The 25,056-nt window shown below is 31.1% G+C and overlaps 1 protein-coding gene across 2 annotated transcripts in view; it reads left to right on the top strand.

Annotated features, from left to right (window-relative positions):
• Positions 1 to 25,056, top strand: part of LOC132938164 (brain-specific angiogenesis inhibitor 1-associated protein 2-like protein 2) — a 114,119-nt gene that overhangs the window by 38,851 nt on the left and 50,212 nt on the right. For both annotated transcript variants that reach the window (XR_009663878.1, XM_061004849.1), the window contains exon 3: positions 14,601 to 14,693. Coding sequence is in view for 1 of the 2 variants with exons in the window: in XM_061004849.1 (XP_060860832.1) it covers positions 14,601 to 14,693 (93 nt within the window). In the remaining variant the exon portion in view is untranslated. The remainder of the gene's footprint in view (positions 1 to 14,600; positions 14,694 to 25,056) is intronic.

Genomic DNA, 25,056 nt, shown 5'->3' with positions numbered 1-25,056 from the left:
TACTAATAACGTGTAAATAACTTTGGATCGCTCAAATCTGTGCACAATTATTAATAATTTAGCACAATATAATTATTTTTTTTTTAAGTTTTTTGGTAATATTATAATGCACACAAAATTCAATGAACTATAATATTGAAGTGACAGTATTCAAGAAAAGTTTAATGGAGATTGAAAGCATTTTTACCAAGAATGGTGCTTTAAACGAACACATCTACTCACGCCCACTCGCAAAAAAAAAACCGGGTAAATTGCGATATAAAAATAATCACAGACCGTTATTAAAACAAATTGTTCCACTGGTGTGATAAACTCTGTACAATGTATAGTGTTTACATAGTATATATGAATACCCTCTCCCCCCCCCCCCCCCCCCCCCCCGACCGATGTTACGCCAATAAAGCGCCAAATATGATAGGCGTCTAAGGAAAATTACTTTTCGCTTCCAACATTGTTAGGAGGGTAAAAGCATTAGTTAAGGAAAGGCTTCTTGGGTGAGTATTATTATTTTATTATAATTTTTTTCTTTTTTTTTTTTTTGAAACAAAGTGTTAATCAAGAAATATAAATAACAAAAGTAGTAGCAAAGGTAATCCCTACCATCCACGGCCATTTATCAAAAAGGCCGTCGACCGTCGTACGCAAAACGCTTCTGTGTATTATAATAATCAACTTCTAAATAACATCTCTTTATTATAGTTTGTAAGGTTAGGATAACGCATAGGATAGGATGGATGAGGTGAGTTATTGCCGTGAAACTTTTACTCCCCCTCACCGCCCTTGTTGCCGCATTTGCTAGAAACTTTCGACACAGTGTTAAACCACGTAAAGTACACGAACGGTGATAATTACAACGACCCTGTAGTCCTCGATGGTTACCTAACCCTTTTGGGAAATGACTTCCGAGCCAAAACTATGTGTTTACAACATATAAGTCAAAAATATTCTGACCTTCATAAATTCAGCTAGGTATCTATCGTCCCTCTCTATCTATCGTCTCGTCCCCTAAATAATTATACTTATTTGTGATGCGTAGTAGTTTTTTTTAATAAACATTTATCTTTTTATTTAAGAAAACATAAGTCAATATAAATAATTTTTAAAAAAAGTTTCCAAAGTGATTTCTATTCAACTATAGTTACTTCAGTGACTTCAATTTTACAATTACATTCTTTATTAGCATTAAATGTTCGTAACTTTTCAATGCAGGATTGTTATTTATTTACAAGACTATTATTATGGTCCGATTGATGTTTCTATATGTTTCTTGATTGTTTATCAAGCAATCCAAATAAATGTGTCAAAACAAAATACCAAAAAAGTAATAATTATTTAATAAAAACCTCTTGCATGGACCTTTTTTCATTTCTAGTTTATTTATTTTAACAAAATAACACAGTAACAATATTATATAAAATCAAAATTAATTTAAAACATGAACAAATGTTAATATAAATAATTATATACTAATGACTAGTTAGGTACTAATTTTTCGTATTTAAGTTAGTTCATATATATCCAATAGCTAAGTGCTACTAATGGGTGGCTCCTTATTTACGTAACCCCATAATGTTTTGTTATCCCCATCTTGCATATACCTACTTATTGTGCTTAAATGTATAGATTGTATATTTCTCGAAAAAAAAAGTTATAGTTCATATTATTTTTGCACAAAACATTGTGACGTATAATCTTAAATACACAAGAACATCAAATTTTATAAATGCATTTTTTGTGTTATAAATAATTATAATTATGAACGATAAGTTTTCGTTATTTTCTGATTTACATAAATTAATAAAACTGTTTATATAGTGTATGATATAGGTAGTAACTAGTAATAGATTTTATAATATTTATGATTCTCTATGATACATATCATATATATGTATCTGATTTGAACAAGGGAATAAGATGTGAAAATGTATTCGTTAAAATAGTCATAATATCGTTCTCATTGAATTGTGGTAGACGATTTACGAACTCAATATTTTCTAGTACAACAAATTTTCAAGATGGGATTCGAACAGTGTACAGTATACTGCACTTTCACGTAATAATTTAACCGTCATCTTGACAACGTAAAGATCGTATAATTATTTTTATCCAGTTTTTTTCAGCGGATGCGCTATTCACCGCGGAACCTGTTTCACGAATGTATACCCATAGAATATTGATATATATTTTGGAAAAGGAAATATCGATATTATTTTTTTGCCAGACCGCATTGCAATTTGCAAGGCGAAGGGGTGTATTGTAATAGGAGGTTTTAGTGCAGCCTCTGACAATCCATGAAAACAATATGACGCTAAAGCCGTTTTCTACACCCGGGCCAATATATATACGCGATATTCGAAACACAATACAAACATAATATACGGGCTGAGCCCTTCCATTTTCAGCATAGGCCGTAGTTGCAATACGGCAAACATAATAGATATATAACTTATCCTCCATAATACGTCCTCGTTTACACCACACTCATTCCCGAACAACGGCGTTTACAGAGTTGATATAGAATGACCACACGCGTGTCAATAGTAAACGCAATTATAATACTCGGGGGGTGTATAGAGAGCGGAGACGGTAGGTGATAATAACGTGATAGAGATGTCATCCCGACGGATAAATGGGATAATGTCGGTCGACAAATATTGTAATGGTATTGTAATGTACCAGCTATATTAATATAGTGTCTAAGTGCTGCCTAAGCATGTTTACTATTATAATATACGTATAATATACCGCGGCACGGACATCCCGATTCCGTTAGTCATCCCATCGCGGTCGCGGTCGTCGGGAATACGAAAGCCAAAAATACGGTGTGGAATTATTTTGGAAATTTATAAAGTGACCGTTCTAATTTGAACAAGTAGAAATTTAGTAAATCATGACAAATGAAATCAATACCTACCAATGAAAATATTACAAAAAAATGATAGTAATATAGGTGCCTTATTGCCCAATATAAAGTTTTTTGTTTCATAGTTATGACACGTATACCTATAGGTAGAATTGTAATCGATCTGTAGGTACGTTTTGTTTACTAAGCATAATTTTTGGTTCTCGTTAATTTTGACAATGTACTCTTGAGAAAGAAGTCGCACTGAGTAGCAACCACTTTCATCTTTGAAATCCAATATAAAGTAATTTATTTTTATAATTGTTTTAAAACTTGTAACCGTACTCTGTAATAAATGTTGCGTATAATACTTACAAATAATTCACCTTCAAGGTTTGTACTCGTTACAAAATTAAAAGTTTCTTATGAACTTTTAACATTTTAATATAAACAATTAAAGTTGAGTTAAAATAATAAATTTTATACTTCGAAATTTAAGGATAAATATTATATTTTATAATAAACTTGAGACACGTATTATAAATGTTTAAAACATATTCAGACAAATGACTAAACATATTTGTTCATTCACCTATGGGCGATAAAACACAATTTTAGACATATAATGACATTTCCGTTATATTTATTACAAAATATATAAATCTTAAAATAATTATTTCACAATTTTTACACTTCAGCAAACCATTTTGTGACGAACTTAATACTAGGTATATCTATAATACAATTTTCTTGTATATATCATTATTTATTGGTAGTTTTTGCAACCTACATAAACGTTTTAACACTTTAAATCAGTGAAAGTTGTAATATAACGTCACGATTTCAAAGCAGAAACTTCGATAAACTGTGAAAAATTGTTTATAATTAAATAATTAAACTTATTAAATAAATTATACTATATCCATATGGTTTAAGAAATATGAATATATTTGCATTGAGTATAATAATAAATTGTGCTGTAAAAATTGAATGGATAATTTTATATTTTTAAATAAGGCGATGAAACTAAAAAAAATAATAATATGTAATGTTATAATATTTATTGCTCCGTGTTACATAACTATTGAAACAATCGCATTTTACTCAAGCACATTAACTCATTTCTCGCATATACGAGCATACTGGGACTCATACATTTCCTCCCACCTGTACTCCTCTGCTCGCATTTCACCTAAATTCAAATTTCAAAAAGTGGATAACTAATTGGAGAATAATTAATAAATTAACTAATAAAATATTCACATAAATTAGTTCTATGGATTGACTATCTCAGATTTCGGATAAACGTGAAAATAAAATAAAATATTATATTCTATTTATTATTTTGAGTTTAGGTAGGTACCTGAGTAATATGAATAATTATGATAATTATTATTGTGGCTCTCCATTTCAGTACCTATTAATTTTCAAAAATATTATTTTAAAAGTATATTAGTAAGAAATTTAGTTAATATTAACGACAAACACTATATTAGACATTATAGGCATAATATGTATTGTATTGTATATAAGCGCTCACTGTCAACGGTTATATTATTCTATCATTGAAAACACCCATCATCATCTCTTCACTGCAAATCGACTGTTCGGCCCTTTTTGAATATTTATTTGAAGACGATTGGGCGTGACTCTCCCATCGGTGTGGCATTTAAGTGACATTCATATTTCACCGGTACAGATGTTGATGTTGTCAGGGATAAGAAATTAGCTCTACGAACACACCCACATGCCACGTTCGCTTTTTTTCTTGATAGCCATCGCCGACACAGTTTTTCAAAAATAGGTACACGCTAGCCTACGAGCAATTATTATTTTATCGAACAAGTGGGCGTTGTGCCCACTAGAAAATGTGTATGTACTATCATGACAATATGATGTATGTATGTGTGTATGTATGTATGTATGTATGTATGTATGTATGTATGTATGTATGTATGTATGTATGTATGTATGTAATATGTATGTATGTATGTGTGTATGTATGTATGTATGTGTGTATGTATGTATGTATGTATGTATGTATGTATGTATGTATGGATGGATGTATGAATGTATGTGTATATATTAACCAAAAAGCATTTTTTTTTATTGTTTTTTTTATTTTATTTAGAAACTCACTCCCAGCAATGTGCTGATTACATAATATAATATTTAATATACCTATACCGAGGGTTTTTTATGTATTGAAAAATGTATTTGTTTGTAGGGTTTTATATTAAAAGTTTAAAAAATGGACCTATACTAAATTGTATTAATAATTTTAATATGTAAAAATCAAAAAAAAGTTCTATACATTTTAATTATAAATACGGTTAGACATTCAAAATTAAAACTAAATTGTATAATATTACATAAATACATTTATGACTAGCTTAAAAATATATGTGTGTCAGATAATCTATTATCCTTTTATACTGCAGCTTAAATGTGTTATATTATTATGTGTCAGCCATAATCGACATCTGGTTAAATTCCAGTCAAATATTCTGTGGTATATATTAATATTAAACTAAACGATTTAATCTTGATTAAATTGAATTCGAAATAGTAATATTTGTAGTCGATGTTTTGTTAGATTTATATTTTTTTGATATCGATTATTAAGTAAAATAATACAATTAATACAATAACTATTTATATTATAAACGCGTTAATGCGGTATACATTAATTTAAAATTAATAATTCTAAAAATGAAAGTAAAATAAAACTACGGGTTTAAATTCGTTTAATATTATCATAAAATTCTTACCACCCCATTAGTGTCACACTGCACATAATTTTAGGCCTTTATACTGAAATAGTACGAGCATTACGAATATCTCTACGACCGTGTTTGCACATAATACCAGCTAGTGTACCTATATAATGCAAACAATATACGAAAGTGAAAATTACATAGTAAAAAGAATGCTAAGTATTTACCAATTGTAAACTCTAATGGGGTAAAAACGGGAAGGGTTCACTTAAGGTACCCTAAGCTATTGTCACGTGTGTACGGTTCTGTTGGAAAGTAGGAGTTTTCTCAAGAATCCTCGAGTTTCTGTAACCATTTTCGTTGAAATTCATTTTGGTGAGTGGATCGTGCCACCTGCATCGTGTTGTTCTATAATATTTGCGTCCCTTAACAGTCACTATTCAATTTTCATGCATATTAAAAAACATGATATCAATATGATGTTCGGTCTTGTTATGCCACTCGAATAAATATGTTTAGAGGTTTGTTTAACGGTTCTGCTCATGAACGAGAATACGATCACGTACTAGAGATGTATTATACATTAACACCGAGTTCATACATTTCCAGATTTGAATGCATAATATTATGTATATTGTATATCAACCGCTCCACTTGAGTAAGTTTTTTTTTTTTTTTAACTTCTATCACTTTAATCTGCAGCATATGTTTTTTAAAATACTATCCAAGACAATTTTTTATTCATACTTTGAATACGTCGAATGAACTACTTATTAATTTATTGATTTATTTTCATATAATGATGACATTTTATACGAAGACGCGTATATTGCTATAGGTGGGTATTTCAATACTTATTTTTTTTAAATCAATTTTTTCCTAAGTTTTTCAACGAGATTGATGTCTGTATTTAGAAAAACTTACAAGGATACAAGCCATGCCTGAAATTTATTATCTATATATAGCCCCCCCCCCCCCAATTGTGGTGTAGTGATTAAACTTAAGAATTTTGTTTAAGAAAATGTATGTACTCATTTATAATTTAGCCATAATCATCAGTTTAAAGGTTTATCGATAATTATTCCCACTTGGTGTTTTGTTTTGTTTGACATCCTTATTACTTCTACTACACATTTCGAGAACCCGGTGTGGCCGATAATTCATAGAGTGTTCATATTTTCAATTCCGATTTGTTATTTTAATTTATATTTTAATAATATTAAAGCTTAAAAGTTAAATTGTAATAACAGAAGCTGGGTTTTCTCGTTAATTTAATAACTACAGTGTAGTTATTAATTATTATTGTTATATTAATAATAATCCACACTGATTAATGAGTAATGACTATACAATTGGGTTGTATTTTATATTATGTATTTTTTAAATTAACTATACTTCAAAATGGGTTTCTAAAACTGACCAGTTTTTCGTTTGGCATACACATAATAAATATGGATAATTTAGTCTTTGATACAAAGGAATAATTGAGTGTGAAATGTATTTGAGTACCTACTTTGTAATAATTTTAACATATGAAAATCATATATGGTTGAAAACAATATTATATTTAATAATATGTTTATTAAGGTCATCATATTTTTAATGAAAAATGTTAAACATGTTTTTGTTTTTAAACTAAACAAGGAAACATCTTTAACTTTTTGTTTTGAAATATAATATGTATTTATAGGTCATAGGGTTAGAGTAATATTTTATCAATAGTGGATATGGAATACTTTCTGGATTAGTAATATTATACACAACCATTATCTTACCGTTTTTAATTAAAAGAATGATAATTGTGTAAACTATGCTTCGTTGACATTTTTATTAGATTTTAATATTTAAAACACATATTTGTTTACTTTTTATTAATTACAGAATATTGAATTATTAATGAAGACGTATTTAGTCTTATAGTAACCTATTATTTTTAAATTTCAACTATAAGTAAGTTGTAAACATATAAACTGCAGTAGTTCAATATTTCAATGATTTATAAAATATAAAACCCAAATGGTGATTTTATTTGAATTTAATATTTTTCTAACAGTATATTCCCAGTAATTCATAGTGTTCGAAAATAAATTCTAAGTGTCAATGAAATTTATTGAACCGTCTATTGTATACCATAAAAATGTATTTCTATGTCATTTAATTTGCATTTCAAAATAAATTATTATATTGACAGAACGTGATAAAAAAAAATAGAAATTGTCTTTCGTATTATATTATGAAATATGTTTGCATATTATAATGTTCAGCTCGCCGGTGGTTTTTAAACCACTTTTTACTATGTTTTATACAAATAACTGTGGATGAAAAAATATAACCAAAGCTTCCTTTATTCCTCTGAAAGTTGTGTGTATTTTTTTTAATTTCGTTGACCGACGAGTGGTTCTCAACTATATTTTACTCTATCAAGTGTATAAATGGCATCTACATTTAGTACCTATGCACCTGCAATAATAAGCTTATATACTCGCAGAAGGAGTACAACGTGTTTTCTGATTTTCTGTTCACTAGTTATTATGCGGCCGTGAGTTAAGTTAATAGCTGAATGACACCGATTTGACGAACTAGAAATTCAAAAAAATAATTGGCTCTGTTTTTTCGTAAACGACATAATAATTCTTTCCATCGTCATGCCTCATTATGCACGCTTTGTCGAAAACGTTTAAGCGATCACAACGAATTTCCACAAGTGTTTATATTACGCGTTCCGATTAACGCATATTATACGGGAAATAATAATTAAATATCACCGAAAGGATAAGGATATATAATGAGAATAAACTTGCAACTAACTGTTAAAACTCATATTATTATTTATATATATGTCGCACAATGCACTCACACCAAATGATTTTCGATAAATAATAACAATAATAGTAGGTACAAGGACGATAAAACGCAAGTCTATAACAATACGCATAACAATACAATCATATTACTATACAGATACGAAACTCGAGTGTTTAAGATGAATAATTGTTGTTCGTAATCGATCGTACTTAATAATCATCATCATCATCATCATCATCATCATCATTATTATTGTTGATATTGTGTAATAAGACGGTGAAGTTGCGATGACTCGGTCAAATAATGTAGGTATATTTTACGCGACAGACTCTTGTCGATTAGACATGCCTTAAAATAATATAAGTAGTTGCTTAAACATCGTATTATACAGGGTGGTTAATTGAACGCAAGACAGTCATTATTTCATAAAACACAAACGTTTTTGAAAATATTTCTTTTACATACTTTCAAGTCGTTATAAAAAATTTTTTTTAAAAGAAAAATGATATTTTTTTACTATTTTTTATCGTTATCGTTTTAAAAATATTTTACTCTTTTGAATGACGGCATACATTTCTAACATCGTATACAGAAGTAGAATATTATTCCGAGTTTTTCGATCTCATCATAAACTACTATTCCAAAATTAGATTTGTACATTTCGAAGTACTACCTAAAACATATTCTGCTTTGGTACAATAGGAATCACAAAATAAATGCAAGTTGTCGCTGGAAAAAGTAAAGAAGTAAAATCCGATGACGATAAAAATAAAAATATTAATTTTTTTTAAATGTTGTACTCAATGTTTTGAAACGATGTAAGTACGTAAATAAACGGATTCCAAAAATGTCAATATCTTTTGATATAATGATATTATTATAGTGTGTTATTATTACGTCGAATGGATCACCCCGTACATCACAATGTATATTATAATATTATGTATTTAATCATGCAAACGAAGAGAGTACATCACCGTGTCTCGTGCATTTCCGCCACCGCCTACCGGAATGATAATGGTAATGCGATTTGAAAACGGTGTGACGGGGATGACGGGCGGCGACGAAGTGGTGTCGGCGGGGGGGTGCACTCGTACGCGCGGCGGCGGCGGTAACTCGATTACGGGCGTCGTCGTCGGCGGAATCGGCTTCTGCGTCTACACTACCACTACCACTACCACTACTACTACTACTACTACTACTACTACTACCACTACTACTACTACTACTACTACTACTACTACTACTATACATAGTAGTTGTTGTGTCGTCGTCACCGTCTTCAGTCTTCGGTCTTGTATTTAATTTGAACGCGGACGAGGAAACCGGACAAACTTGCGTATTTATAATAGATATATATATATATATATACCTATACCTGCGATTGCTGTATTATAATACGACCGTGTCGTCGTTGCAATCGCGCAGGATGGGTTCCGTTGCACTTTGGAAACTTCAATTTGTTCTCATTTGCACCGGATGTGCATGTTTTTTGCATTTCCCCCGGGGTAAACACTATGGATTCGCGGGGGTGTGCTTTATTTGTCTCTCCTGCGTGGCGTCTTTCTTTCTCTCCCTTTCTCCTTTTTTTCAGTCCTTCTCTCTCTCTTTTTTTTTTACTCCTTATAAGACGTTTCCTGCTCATACCGCGGGACTATACGTTTGCTAGCTGTCTTACACGTTTTTCTCCCTCCCCCCCGTCGTCGAATGAATCTTGAGTGAAATAAAATTCAAACAAATTTTCCGACGTGTTCTTATTATAAACGTTTGTCTCCGCTTGAATTGTTTTTATAAACGTCGTTGCATCCGATTGAATATAAACGCGGTTTTGTATAATTTTTCCCTTCCGTTGAAACGTAGCTTATACAGTCGTATGAATGACAAGTTTGCACCTGGGTACGTTTACTTTTGCAATTTTGCCTAATTTGGTAAAAAATGTAGTCTTTTTATTTTAAACAAACATCAGTTTTTATAATTTTATAATAAACATACGTGTTATATGCCAATCGTTAACCCTTTGATATTATACATAGTTTTTATAAATATATTTTTCCTCCAACGATCGTATACCGTTATGCTGTAAACTAGACTTCCGTGCGACAACTATAATAATAATATGTATTGAAATAAATTAGAGATAAATTTTGTTTTTTTTACCATTGTTCGTTTTCGTATTAATTTTCATCAGATTGTATTTTTAAAGTGAATCGATCAATTTTAATGCATCGTGTACGTCGACCCCGTCAATACGGCGTATCGTATAGGTAATTCAACTACACCCGTGTCAATGTCAATTTAGCGTATGGAAAAACGATTGGCTATACGAAGAGTAACATACAGTTTCTCCTCAGTGAAAACGATTTACTATATTGACTTAGACTTAAAATACCATTAAAAATAAAAACTCATACTCAAACAAGGCGTACATTATGCATATACGTGTTATGTACCTTCATGTACATATTGCGTATGCAGGGAGCTTGTCTAAATTATTATCAATTGGAATTTAACTATTATAAAATAAGTATCATAATAATGGAAACATCTCATTTTGATTTCTGACCATTCTATACTATACGAACATAATATTATAATCAAAAGAAATTATTATGAAAAGATTTTAAGATATTCTCTGATGATTTTGAGCGTGCAAAAAATGTATTTGCATAAAAAATAAAAATCAGTAATGTGGTATAAAATATTACTTGGCCAATATAGATAGAAAAATAATATATCAGTATTATAATATCACGAACGTTCTATTTTTTCGATTAGTTTTTAATTTTTTCTCTTGAATTAATATTTAAAATAGCATTTATATTTTTAATGGTATATAAAAATATTTTTAATTACATTGATAACCTATCTTCATAAATCCTACTACAAATTCATTCATGTTCGTTTTAAAATTTATTCTTTTGGAAAATTACAAACTATTGTATGATTTTATCTTGGCGTATAATTAGATTTATATTTATGAATACTTTTCGTATTATCTATTCTAAATATTAAATATACCTTTAAGATGTTTTTCTGAATGGGTGCACATTTAACTTAACGCACAACGAAGCTCAATAAAAACAAATCATTGATCTTGTTCTGTTATTTCCGTAAAAATACAATTAAAATAAAAGATATATTTTTATAATATTACAAAAACAGTTTTACATCTAGAGGTTCACTTTTAAAGTCACTGAAACGTTTATAAAAACATTATACTTCGGCGAACTATGCAAAATATTTCAACAGTTTCAATCCACGCACTTCAAAAACCATTGCTATTAATGGCATAACCATAAATTTAAACTGTCGAAACGCTAAACATTTTTTGATGACATTTTAAGCTATAGGGAGGAAATAGCGCAAAGTCACGGATAGCTGATTTCCAAGACATAAGGGTTGCTTTCCCCCTGCACGAATGCGAAATTGAAATTGTGACAAGACATCAATTTTTAAAAGCCAATAACTACAATATTATGTGCGCTGGTTTGTGAATAAAATGTATAGGTATTTTTCTAAAAATTTCCAATACACGTTTCATTATATGGGCGCAGGTACGTGTTTGAAATTAACTGTCATTGGCTGTCAGATTTAAGCGGGAAACAGTTTATCGTACACAATGGAAATTTAAATAATACCGCAAAGAATGTATAAAGTTTTTCCTTGGGGTGGGTATTGTTTCGAAGGCTCTGCGTGCGCAAATATTATAGTATACAACGTTCGGATTATTATGTATGGAAATGTGTCACTACGTCAGCGGTAGTCGGGTGAATCCATTTTGGTCTTACGTGTTTTCCTGTTTTCACCCGAGCACCCCCTCTATACGCAATGTCTGCAGAACAATATCGTTTCAAGTTTCCCGGTTTGTTATGCAGTATAGTTAGTACTATGTCTCACGGAATCGGCGGGCCCCGTATTAATTTGTTATTATATTCTTTTCTCGTTATGAAATAGGTAGTTTACTCGCGGTCGATAAATATATATATATATATTTCCTTTTTTTTTTCAAGCAACCACCCCTTGTTTTTTATTAGGCTTATTAAAAAAGAACTCGTGATTTTACAAACCCCACAGGGTTTAAAACGGAGTTACGTTGGCAGGCACCGCGTTTCATATATTATACGCGGTAATCCTGAGGTTTGATTATAATCGTGGACAAAAAAACCCAGAGACTTGCATTTTAAACACGCAGGGAACCCCTTATTAATGGTAATTAAATCACGTAGTACCTACTACGTTTTGGCGTATCGAAAGGTCATTTATTGTTACGGAAATTGCCATTCGTTTATAATATTATTTTAATCTCCGCACCGTCTCCGAGTGGTCCGTTGGGTTCGATTCACGACGACGTGCATACCGAAGCGCAGTCCACCATATTATACTATGGTGGATTTTCCCCAAATGGGAAGGGATTCAAAACGGGTGCAAAATCGACACTGGTATACGATACGTGTCTAGTATAAACCACTCACAAGTGAATAGCGATGAATATTATGGATAGAGCGGCTACCCCAGCATACATCATTTTATCAACACTGAAGACTGTATAATATTATGTATCTTTTTTTTTTTACCTAAGATCGACTGCCTATTGTATATTATAATTGTTGCTACGTCGAGGCAAAAATCGGAGTGAAAACGATCGCGGTCAGGGGTAAATAGTGAATAAAAATAAAAATCATAGGTACTTTGGATCGGTTTCCGAGTCATCGTCATCATCATCATCGTCGTCGTCGTCGGCAATAATAGACAATTCGCGGCCAACCCCAAACACACTGCAGTGACTATATAGCACGTGATGCCCGGAGGCAATGGGACTATTATATGCGCAATATAATATATTATTATTATTATTGTATTATTACAGTTCCGAATTTCTCGCACACACACAAAATAAAAGTTCCGCGGTTATCCGATGCACCGCTCGGCGTACGCGTGTTGTTTATTACATACCCACCAACGACTTTGCCAGTGTCGCACGCACACGGTCGTATTTCATAAAACTTTCGGATAAAAATTAGTTATAATATAGGTTAGGTACAAAGGGAGACTCGTCGACCTGAGTAGTTGCTGCGGGAACGCTTTTCCAACTCCGACGACGTCTTAACACGCGCATTACACGTATAATTTACACTAAAACAGTATAATATTCCACGACGATAAACCGCCGCGGGTCTCTGCTCTCTCCCGACAGTCTCTTCCGCCGCGCGTGGCATGCACGTGTCACACACACACACACACACACACATGCGCTGACTTACAAACATAATATCATAATATTATTTTATCATGTAAATAATTATTCAAACGTTTTAATATTAATGTGTGTATGATGTTCGATGAACACGACGGCCTTTACGCACAAATCAAATTCGGTCCCGAGCGCTTTTGCGAAATTGGAAACTGTCAAGTGCGAATAATGCGTTCTTCGTACACACTAATATTGTACGCCATATACTCCCTTCGCGTGACGTGTTCAAGATGACTCGGATAACCTTTTGGGTACGACTGATTAATAATGTACAGTTACATCGTTAGTATTGTTAATAATGTTTTGTTCGATCGCGTATACGGTGCTAAAATAATATTGCAGACGATATATTTTTAAAAACTACGCAATAATAATTACAATAGCAAAAACAACCGCGGTATATTACCATTAATGTGAGATACCAATTATTAGTTTTTGTATATAAATTATCCTATCACACGTCATAATAATTATCATCATTTTGAGACATCGGGTGATTTGTCATCTCTGTCACCCGCGCACGCGATTCAGACGAATTTTTTTTCAAGAACTTTAAATCACTGTACAAATATGAAAGCTATACCTATAATAGCTGCTGAGCTACTTGTTAACAAGAAATTATAAAAGTATATTTTATTGTATTTAAATTATGACTAATATCGAATACAGCCATAAGTCATAAACTCATAACTTATTTATAACTTAAGAAAATAGTTAAGTAACATTTTATATCTTGTGTGATAATTTATAAATATTTAATTTGTCCAAAATGTCAATAAAAACAACATAATAGGAATTTATAATATCAACGTTGTAAAATATACTTTACGTCTAAATATACCTTATAATACATTTTTTTCGCAAAATGCATGCGAAATGTACGCAAACTCCGTTTTAATTTAATACAATAACTTATAAATTATAACATCCAATATTAAATTGAACATTGTGCTTATTGGTTTTTCCTTTTTGTTTTTATCTTCAGGAGCCGCTTCAGCTTCCAAATTATATACGGACGCCATAATGAGATTGGCCAGACAATCACAGCAAGGAACTTGGGGAGGATCAGCCGATATTGGTAAGTTATCATAAAATATTATCTTTTCCTCTACGTATAAACGACAATGGCACTTCTACGAGCGGAATTGTGGAAATAACGTGCAAATGTGCAATTACATTTTATCGCAATATTGCATACCTAGATACTTAGTTACATATTTTTTTTATATTCAATCACACGTATTTTTAATTGCATTAGACTAGAGATTCAAATTGGCAAATTACTCATACCCAGAAACAATTTGTTCGCCTTTTTTATTGTTATTATTTGATTTTTTCACCCGACAACACGTCACGTGTTTTAGTGCAAACAAATCGATTTGCCGAGAAAATGGCAACCGGCTAATTCCTGTCGTTTTCCTCCCGAAAGGCTATGCAAATACAAGAGATAAATATTGCATTTTCGACTCGCATTTCTCTACCCCTAATCCTTGTCTCTGTGTCGAATTAACAATCAACCACCGACAACTATTGTTCAAATATTGGTTGTTATTTTTTGTTTGTCGAATGTGACATTAAAAATGAAAATATATGTTTGAAAAAAAAAAGAAATTAAATAATAAAAGAATTGCATTTCAGACGATTTATTTGAATTCTATTCTCTCAGTGGATCTCAATTTTACCCAACATATTGTTCTGTCAGCCACATTGGTATGAAGTGTATAGTTGTATTAGATATATCGTATAGCAGCTATAGTAGTATAGTGTACATATTATATATTATTTACATTGTACTAGTATATATAATTCTGTCATCTAGTTCCGACCTTGTTTAATATTTATTGCAACAGTATTTGAGCTGAAGCAATAAAAATATATTGTCATTTATCGAATCGTTAATTCAATAAACTTGGAAAATAAAATCGAAAACATTAAAAACGACAGTAAAATAAGTTTGCGGTGAAATAAAGTTTAAGTGTACAAAAATATATAATGGAATTAATATAATGTAGTATTTTCATTAATAAAATAATTATTTTTTTTATGATCCGAAATAAATCAGTATAACGTTATAATATAGGATTATAGCCATAATATATAGGTAGCATTACGTGACTGCGTTTTTAAAATCTAATCTCCGATTCGTGTCAATGATATACCAGAAAAAATATCGATAATACGTCAGATCATCGCTTTTATTCATATTAAGGGTTTATAATAATAATATCGTAGCTCGGCTCTATCCACGGCACTGCGTTCGAACCTTGTGAAATTACATAACTTTGGTTATTACGGTTGCTGTAGAACGCATATATAGGTATACTTTTCTTTGTACACGAAACTCTGCAGTAATATAAACTCACGGCCTCCTTGATAACAGACATGGGTAGATCAAGTGTGTTATTAATACCTACGTACACGAGATCCAACCGTTATCAGATTCCTTGACTAGAAATTCTTGTCGGTGTAAACTGTGCATAAAACAATATAGTACGGTGTTCAAAATAAAATAGAAGTGATTCTTGTTTTTACCGCAAACTATGATAAATTCAAACTATGACCTGATCTGCAAGACGTTCAATTGGAAATCATACTTTGGAGTAGGTCACAAAGTATTTTCAATGCTAACGTTATTGAGCGATGATGTTTAATGTTGTGAAAATAATAGCGATTTTTAGTATTGTCATCAATAGACGATTAAATGATCGACCAATGTAGATTATGATAAATTGTTGAAATATTTAAAATTGTACTTTTCAAAAAATAAACGCTTTTCAAATGTTTAAATAGGCAGCGTCTTGCTATCGATAGATTATAATTAAAAAGTAAAAACCGTTCTACCTCAATAAGCACGAGCACCGCCGTATTATGGTGACATGATTTAAATTCCGATTGTATCATTACGACAAATAGAATGTCCTTAAATGATTTAGTTCAAAAAACAGCGTTATTTACGAGTAGATTTAATTTATTTTGTTGTACTTCTGCAGTAATTATAACTGTGTAAAGAGTTTTGGAAAATCATCCAACTATTTTACGTAGCCAGCCATTCTTATATTATTATGTATAATACAATGAAAAACCTACAGAAATATAACAAATACATTTTAGCTAACCGGTAGGTAAATTTTTCATATTATGATTAAATGTATTATATATACGTAGTTTATTAAATAGTTGAAGCTTTCACAAAGTGGCAACACTAATGACCATATCCAATAATTATCTTCCTATCGAGATTTTACCTCCGTGTAGAGAAATCATTTATGGTATTATTTCGTTATATTTATTTGTACTATGTATATTTTATATGACTAGAATAAACTATATTCTATCTATCTATCGTATTATTATTATATCATGCGAAAATCATAAAATTCACTTATCGTATACGTCGCCTAACTATAATCCTTATATATTGTATAGATTGTAAATAAACACGAGAATAACGTAAAAAAAAAGCTCTCATAATATAATATTATATACTTCTGTGAAATATCAATAATTTTACGTATACACCACTATGTGTTTAATAGTATTGAGGTTGTTTTTAAAACAATAACTCAACAATGTATTTATACCCCTTCAACTTATATACAATAATTTTCAAATTTATAGTTAAATATTTTTATGTTGTAAAATGTAAAAGAAATATTTTATAGCATTACATTACTATTATTATTATTATTATTATTATACTATCTTATTGTATTTGACGTTTACAAAAGAACGAGCCTAAACAAAATGGGATCGAAATGGAATAAAATATGTCAAAACTCAAAATCTCATATCATATACTGTATTGGTAGGTAAATATAATCACATTGTCTTTGGTCCGAATAAAAAGCCATTTGATTGAATCGTCTCAGCCAACAATTGTTTGTACGATAGATATTACGTATTTACGTACGTTAAAGGATACTGTTATTGTGTTATTATTAAATCACAATTATTTTCTAAATATAATTCGTGATGAATTTGACTATGCACATTGTGCACATTTGTATTTAGAGGGAAAAAGGACTTACGCGAATTCTATTAAATTTCTGTAGGTACCATATACATCCGACCAGTGCGAGGATATAGAATTTCGTTGGCGTTTTACAGTTTCGATCGTTGTGTGTGTTACTGAATAGTCTGTTGAAACCAAAAAATAAAGGAAATTGTCTGTATAAGATTGGATTTGAAAATCTAATATTTCACTGTATTGCTGTCAGTCTTTGTGATTGTAAAGATTATTCTCCCTTCTCTATACAAAAAACTTGGTTGGATAAAAAATATCGTTTGCTTTAGTCGTATATTACATACTATGTATGTAATATAGGTACATCCATCTCACTATTTTCATTAAATTTTTTTAATTTTAACAAATTCACATCATTGTAAAAATTGACTTTTATAATAGTAAAAAAAAAAACATTAACCTTGTTATTCTTCATAGTACTTGTACGCAAAATATTTCTAAATTAACTTTAAAAATAAATTAAGATAACATATAATATAATATGAAAGATAAATAAAACATTTTTTTTCTGAACAAAAATAGTGAGAGTTTGATAAATTATATTTCTTAAAATATATTTGTTTTTCTTAATTGGTTATATGAACAATATTTCTGTTTTTAATATTAATAATAACCGAATCATTTATCATAATTATTTTCAATAATATTATATGCTGGTAACAACTCGGGTAAACGTCGTTTTCCTGTTGAAATCTGCTCGCATACGAGGGAGTGAAATGGAAAAAAAATCTCGTACACCCATAATTCTGTCAAATGTATTGTGTTGGTTGGGGTGTTCTACCGATAAAAGTTCCCCCAACCCTTCCCATCCTAACCTCTTGAAATTTATTGTGGCGCCATATCATACTAACAGTGTTTTTCAAATAATGAAAGAGCAGTGATTTTGAGTCAAAGGCCGTATAAAAGCCTGAAACCCCGAAGATAAGCTAGTTTCCAGGGGGTAGGTTGGTTTTTTCTTGGTTTTCTCGCAAACGTTCCGAAATTAAATACAGCAACTACAATAAGAGCGGAGTAGGTAGTTGAACCGTGGTAAACGAAGACTTACAACTACTTAAGGGATTTCTGAGTTCAGGTTTCGTCATGACTCCCCGACACATAAACCAACACCCGTCCGTCAACTAGGGGTAAACGGCTCTTTGCCGCCCTCAGTTATATAGTTCAGGTATAGAAATACGATATCATCAAGTTTACTGTTAAATGTCATATGATATATCACAATAGGATACGGTTGGTTGGATTTTTTTAACAACACGCGTATGTAATCGGAAATAATGCACGAGGAATTTAAGGATTCTTGTAACTTATTATTTCGTAATGGTTTATTATTATAATAATTATTACTTATGTCGGCCATGGAATCGTAAATTGTAATGACATTGTAAAAATAATGATATGCAGTAATTTAACGTAAATGCGATTGACATTAGTTTTCACTGAACAAAATATATTATGATAAATCAAATTAACTTTCAAGTGTAAATTAAGAAATAATTCTGAGTTATAAATAAGATATAAAATTAAGAACATTTATTTAGTTCTATCAAAACTTTTTAATAGATGTAAAGCAATGTAATTGCTCATAATATGCAGAATTAAGACGATAGTCATTTTGAAAACTACAAAAATTATGAGAATCGTAGTAGTTGTACACTTATACTTAGTTTTTCGTAATAAAATGTAATTATTTCGATGTTAAAATAATTAATTTAATGTCTGATAATCATTATTATAATTACTGCAAATGTGCAAATGTTAAACTTTAACTTTAAAGTACGTTTTCATTTTTTATAGTACCCATACGTAGTTATTTATAGGTATTTATGAAACAGCAGGCGCCCAGAGCAAATAGACTAATATCAGAACAATACTGTTTAAAATATTTGGCAATGTATTGTTCTTCTCAATTATTAATAAATCAATATTGGATGCACAATCAATAGTTATCATTAATAAAAAAAAATCATCACTGGGCATTGTCATTCTTTTAAAATCGTTTAATTCGTTAAATACGTTGTTCTTTAAACAAAAATGTCTTGAAATATATTTTGGTTTTCATATTATGTTGTATAGTACTTACCTACCTAATTCTTTGTTTAATGCTTTAATTAAATGAACATAAACAATATAATATAATAATAGTCTAGTCGGTTTTAGAAAATTTCCAATCGCGATATATTTTTAAACAAATTATATTATTATATTAAAAAATATTACTATTACAACTCTTAACCGACTAATTCAAATTTCTTACTTTTGTTTTTGGTTTTAAATATTACACTAAAAAACGACAAAAAAGTAAATTACGTTTCTGGACAGTAATGACGTAGTTCAAGTAGTCGTTCTGGTGGTGATACCTACAAATAATACAATAACGTTTCTTTTATTCCCGAATTAAACCACTTGGCCTAAAAAAAAAATATTTAAATAATAATATCTGGTTGGTACGCGGTTGTACAAGTATAAGCAGGTATGCATTATTGTTCGGCTCGCACTTCCCTTTTCGGTACAAGTTGAATAAGTCATTTACCGTTTTACGACGTCACGTTGTCGCCCGCTACAAGAGAATACAGCAGAGTACATTATATAAGTAGGTACCTCTCGTGAAATATTACCTTTGCAGCGATACACAGTCGCTGCTGTGATACGGCCGGGGTAATAAAACGTCGTTGCTCGAACGAAATTGAACGGCCGTATAACCGCGATTAACCGGTAAAGGTTTTTTTTATATTTTTTTAACACAAGATAGTATCCCACACCGAACCCATAGGTATAATATATCTGTCAGTCGCGGACCGTATGGTGGTCTACGTTTTTTTTCCACACGACGTCGTAAGCCATTAAAAATAAATAACCAACTATATACACATCTAACCAACTGTTGACAAGTAGTGTGTATATTATTCGTCGTTCGATTCTTTGTATACATAATATTATATCATATAATATTTATATATATATTTGTCCAATAGAAGAAATCGCGATCCAGACATCAGAGTTTCGTCTGTATTGACGTGAAAATTGTACGATGAAAAAAAGAAAAACCTTGCTTTTGTCGTCTAATGACTGCGTGTTGTGTTTTTATTCCCCCGGGGAAAACGCCATGTGTAAACTTTCAGTCCCAAGTTCGGCGAACATTAACTTTTGCTTTTCAAAACTGCGGACTTATTTCTTCTGCATTGTGTTGCCTCTATACCACCCGATACATTAGACTGGTATTTTGTACTAGGGAAAATCGTTTGATTTCGCGCTGAGTATTTCCTAGGATTTTATATAACTATATTATTATTACATAAATAAAAGCGATCAACATTTCTATAGGCGAATTTGATTGCATGTACGTTTTCCTACGATGCATAATATATATACAAAAAAAAAATAACTAATACGTTTCAAAATGTGTATTTAATTATTACTTATGATATTGTGACATTTTTTTCTTATGATTAAAAAGTCATACAACTGCACGAACCACCAATGTTCCAATTCAAAAAGTTGTTCTTGTCTGTACCTTTTTGTGTTTTGTTTTAATAACATTATCAGTTGGGCTTAAATTATAATATTATTGATACTTTTTATTCAATGAGAATAATTTGATATGTTAAAAAATACATTTTTTAAACAATTATAAAGTGCAAATAATTGAAAATGAAATGTACAATATTGTTGAATTGAAAAAAATCGTTCTAATTCAATCAAATGTATATTGTGCAATGTGCATGTATAATGTATACTGATATTTGTAAAAAAATATTTAAAACGTCAGTTAAACTTTACTGGTTGTACATGAAATTCCAAAAGAGTATATTGCTAAATGCTAATACACTTCTTATAAAAAATTATTATCCGTTCGTATAATAAATTAGGGTAAAATAATTATATTTCTAAAAATTGATTACTTAAAACTAGATGTATTATGATTATGTTATCAAGGAAACATTTTATTTGGTTATGATTGTCTCATATGAACGCTTCTTAGTTCTTATACTAACCGTATTTCAAAATAAATATCTATCGACACAACCACATAATTAACACCAATATTCTTTAGTTTTTTACAATTTATTATATTCTTAATAATAAGAAATAATTTTTCGTTTTATGTGCACATAGTTACACAGATAATTTAAAATGGCCTCACTATTATTGATAATTTTTTTTTCTTATTCCTCCCTGCTTGCTATCGAAAGTAATATTATGAAGTTAGGTTGGAAGGATATAATTTGTACGAATATTTCACATTTTATCATAAAAATATAGTTTTTAGTACTTTTTACCCTGTCAACTATATATAGCTGCTGTGCATCGTTTACTTGCGGTTTTTAATATATTATTATATTATATGGTTCGTCCTCGGGTTAGGCTTAAAAAAAATTCTCCGCAACAGAGCTTATTACGCGCGTCTTGTTCACTGGGGCAGCTCCCCCAGGCAAACGTTATTATTATTCCATTTTCACACCCGACCGAGAAAAGCCAGATATCAAGTGGCCGCTGGGGGAGGGTCGAATGGTTGGCAGAATGAATAAGAAAAACTCCTCTCGTATTATCAGCCGCATCATCCTGACAGATATGATCAGAAAAAGTTAAATCCTCACTTCGTCACTATTCCACCGTGGCTATTCGGGCGGAGGGTGCTCAGACCGTATGGGACGTGAAGGTGGCCGTGAAGAAGACGTGAGAAGATTAAATTGCAAATCCCCGGGCCCATAAAGCAGAACGGGTGTGACATCTGCCGTTGACAACGCGCGTGCGAGTATATGGAGAACGAAGAAGAAAAAAAAAATGTCGGACAGTTTTTACCTTATTGTCGTGAAATATACGATCCCGTATAGTAATATGGGCTGAAAAGGTCGTAAATTCACAAAGAGTCCCTGTGCGTAATGGACGCGAGGGCAGGCGACGAGAAAACACATTTTGGGTGTGTAGAGTTTTTGTGACACCGCCGCCGCACCGCCCGGCGTAGGGTTAGTGTGGCCAAAGGTTAGATACGCAGCCCAAATAGAACGCTGCAGTTCAACTTGTTTGCTGTTTCTTTTAATACGGAGAACTTCTGTTGACTGTTTTAATTGCAATGAAGAAGTTTTGAATTATGTAAACAATGATGAAAAAACATTTGGTAAAAATTCAAAAGTATAATATATAAGTTGCAAAGTCATGAACTCTGTTTTATTTATTTTAACTGGATGGTATAGCGACCATGGCCAAATTACTTTTATCTCAACGGTTTTATTTATTCTGTTCTTTGTATGGTCATTAAACAAAATTTGAATTATTAAGAGATGAAACGTTATGTTCCTTTATGTAACATGCATCATCACAATAATACTATTAAATATGAAATATATGAACGGCGTTCGTTATAAGTAATCATAACAACGTTAACTGAAATTATTATAAATTAATTATTTTTTTATTATTATTTCATTAAATGCGTATATTATTACAAAATATTATATATTAATATTTTGGACAATGAACGAGTATAAAATATAATTATTTTATAGGTTTGTTGAAGATACGGTTTATTTGTCTGTCCTGCTCTATACTGCAATATCAAAAAGTTTTCGGACATAAATTATAACGTTTACCTTTTGATAATAAATAATAATATATTCATATATTTAAGTACACGTTTCACTGGTATATTGGATATTTACGTTCAACGCGAATTTGAGTCCTTAAATGTAAATTTTGTAAGTTAATGAAAGTTAATGAAAGTTAGTGATGAGTAGAGATAAATCAAACGTATGTAAATATAAACTGTAGATTATACTGACTATCTGGATACAAGCGGTTGTGAATATGCATACTTTTGATGGTGTGTGTACTGTGTACTCAAGAGTATAAAGTTTACTAGAATAATACATTACCTGTATATAATATTACCCCATTCAATATGTATACAAATATGTGCCTTCAACCTTGTACCTAGGTATATTCCATATCTACATTTATTCAACCAATAGTTTAATGTGGTTAGGTACCCGTAGAAATGCAAGGTTAGAGACTTATTAGTGTTACATTAATATAAATTAATCATATTTTGTTCTTATAATTTTAGCGTAGGTTTGCGCATTTATTTTTAACAGGTACGTAGTATGATTTGCATAACGATGTGCACTTACGATTCTTTCGTAAACAAAAAAGTGAACAGTTTATTTTATTGTCCAATTACCGAAAAAAATATGAATTATCATAACGTTTGTTTACGATTTCACGTTTTTACGTATTTTATCAAAGTAGGTGTATTTAATTGCTCAGTATATTTTCGTTTTGTAAAACGTAAACGTAAATAATTATATTTGTTTGGACCCGTATACCATATATCATTGCGCACGTTCAAACATTTAACTTTTTAACTGCGTCTTTTTCATTTTATCTGCACGTAAAGTAAACATAGGTACTTTTTGAAGAAAATTTCACTGTGGTATATTATTCTGAATAGAGGTCCTTCAGGCCAACGGTTAAAACATCGCATTGTGTGTCGTCCAGCGGGTCGTTCGATTTGTGAAAAATAAGAAGTGAAATTGGAAAAAAAAAATGGCGTTTTTCATTGAACAGTGAAAAATCACGATGGCTATTAGATTTGTCGAGGGGACCATGGGCCGTGCGGGGAAGTTGCATTTTGCCGTCCTGCTGCAGTACGGGAGCTTGCACGCACTACACATATGTGAATGTGACAGCTGAAAACGTGCATTGTTGGGCTGGACCGCAGAGATATGCTTTTAAACTCTTTATCAGTTTATAGTTGATTACACATGGCAAATGTACGGCTATTGTATATTGTGCGTGTGGCGGCGGCGGCGGCGGCGGCGGCGGCGGTCGTGTTGTAATAACTCTGAAATGTGAAATTGTCGGCGGTGTCGTCGTCCTGCTGGAGATTAGTCGATTGGAAATTAGAGAACTCGCGAATGTTGACGTTGAACAACTACCGCCTACCTACTTGTTATATTTTGTCGAAAATGTAAAAATCGATGACTATAATTTATAGTAGCTGTTTAGGTATCCATAATAGAACGGAAAACTATTGTGGCTTTCACCGCGAATGCGGGTTTTCAGTCACCGAACAAAGTCGGCTCGAGACCGCAATCGAATAGGTATTATTATTATTTTTTTCAGAACAGCAGACCGACGCCAAACATATTTTAACATTGTTTAGTAATAATGTTGGTCTATATTATAGCCTCTCGATATCTGTGGTGGTCTGGTCAGACAAACAATATAATATTATTTCGATGAATTGCGGTTGTGAATAGGTAAACATTCGTCTACAAGCCTAAAACCGTAACGAAAACACTCCCGCGGAATATTGTTGAGTTAACATTAATATTCGACAAACGATGCAGTGACGCATAATCCATTACTCTCGTAGAATTTATCTTACTACATAATATTATTATTTTAATGTTTGACGAGAAAT

Source organism: Metopolophium dirhodum, chromosome 2 (genome assembly GCF_019925205.1).
Source record: "Metopolophium dirhodum isolate CAU chromosome 2, ASM1992520v1, whole genome shotgun sequence".
Taxonomy (NCBI): domain Eukaryota; kingdom Metazoa; phylum Arthropoda; class Insecta; order Hemiptera; family Aphididae; genus Metopolophium; species Metopolophium dirhodum.
Note: the sequence above shows the minus strand (reverse complement) of the source record. Positions and strands in the feature narration are given on the sequence as shown.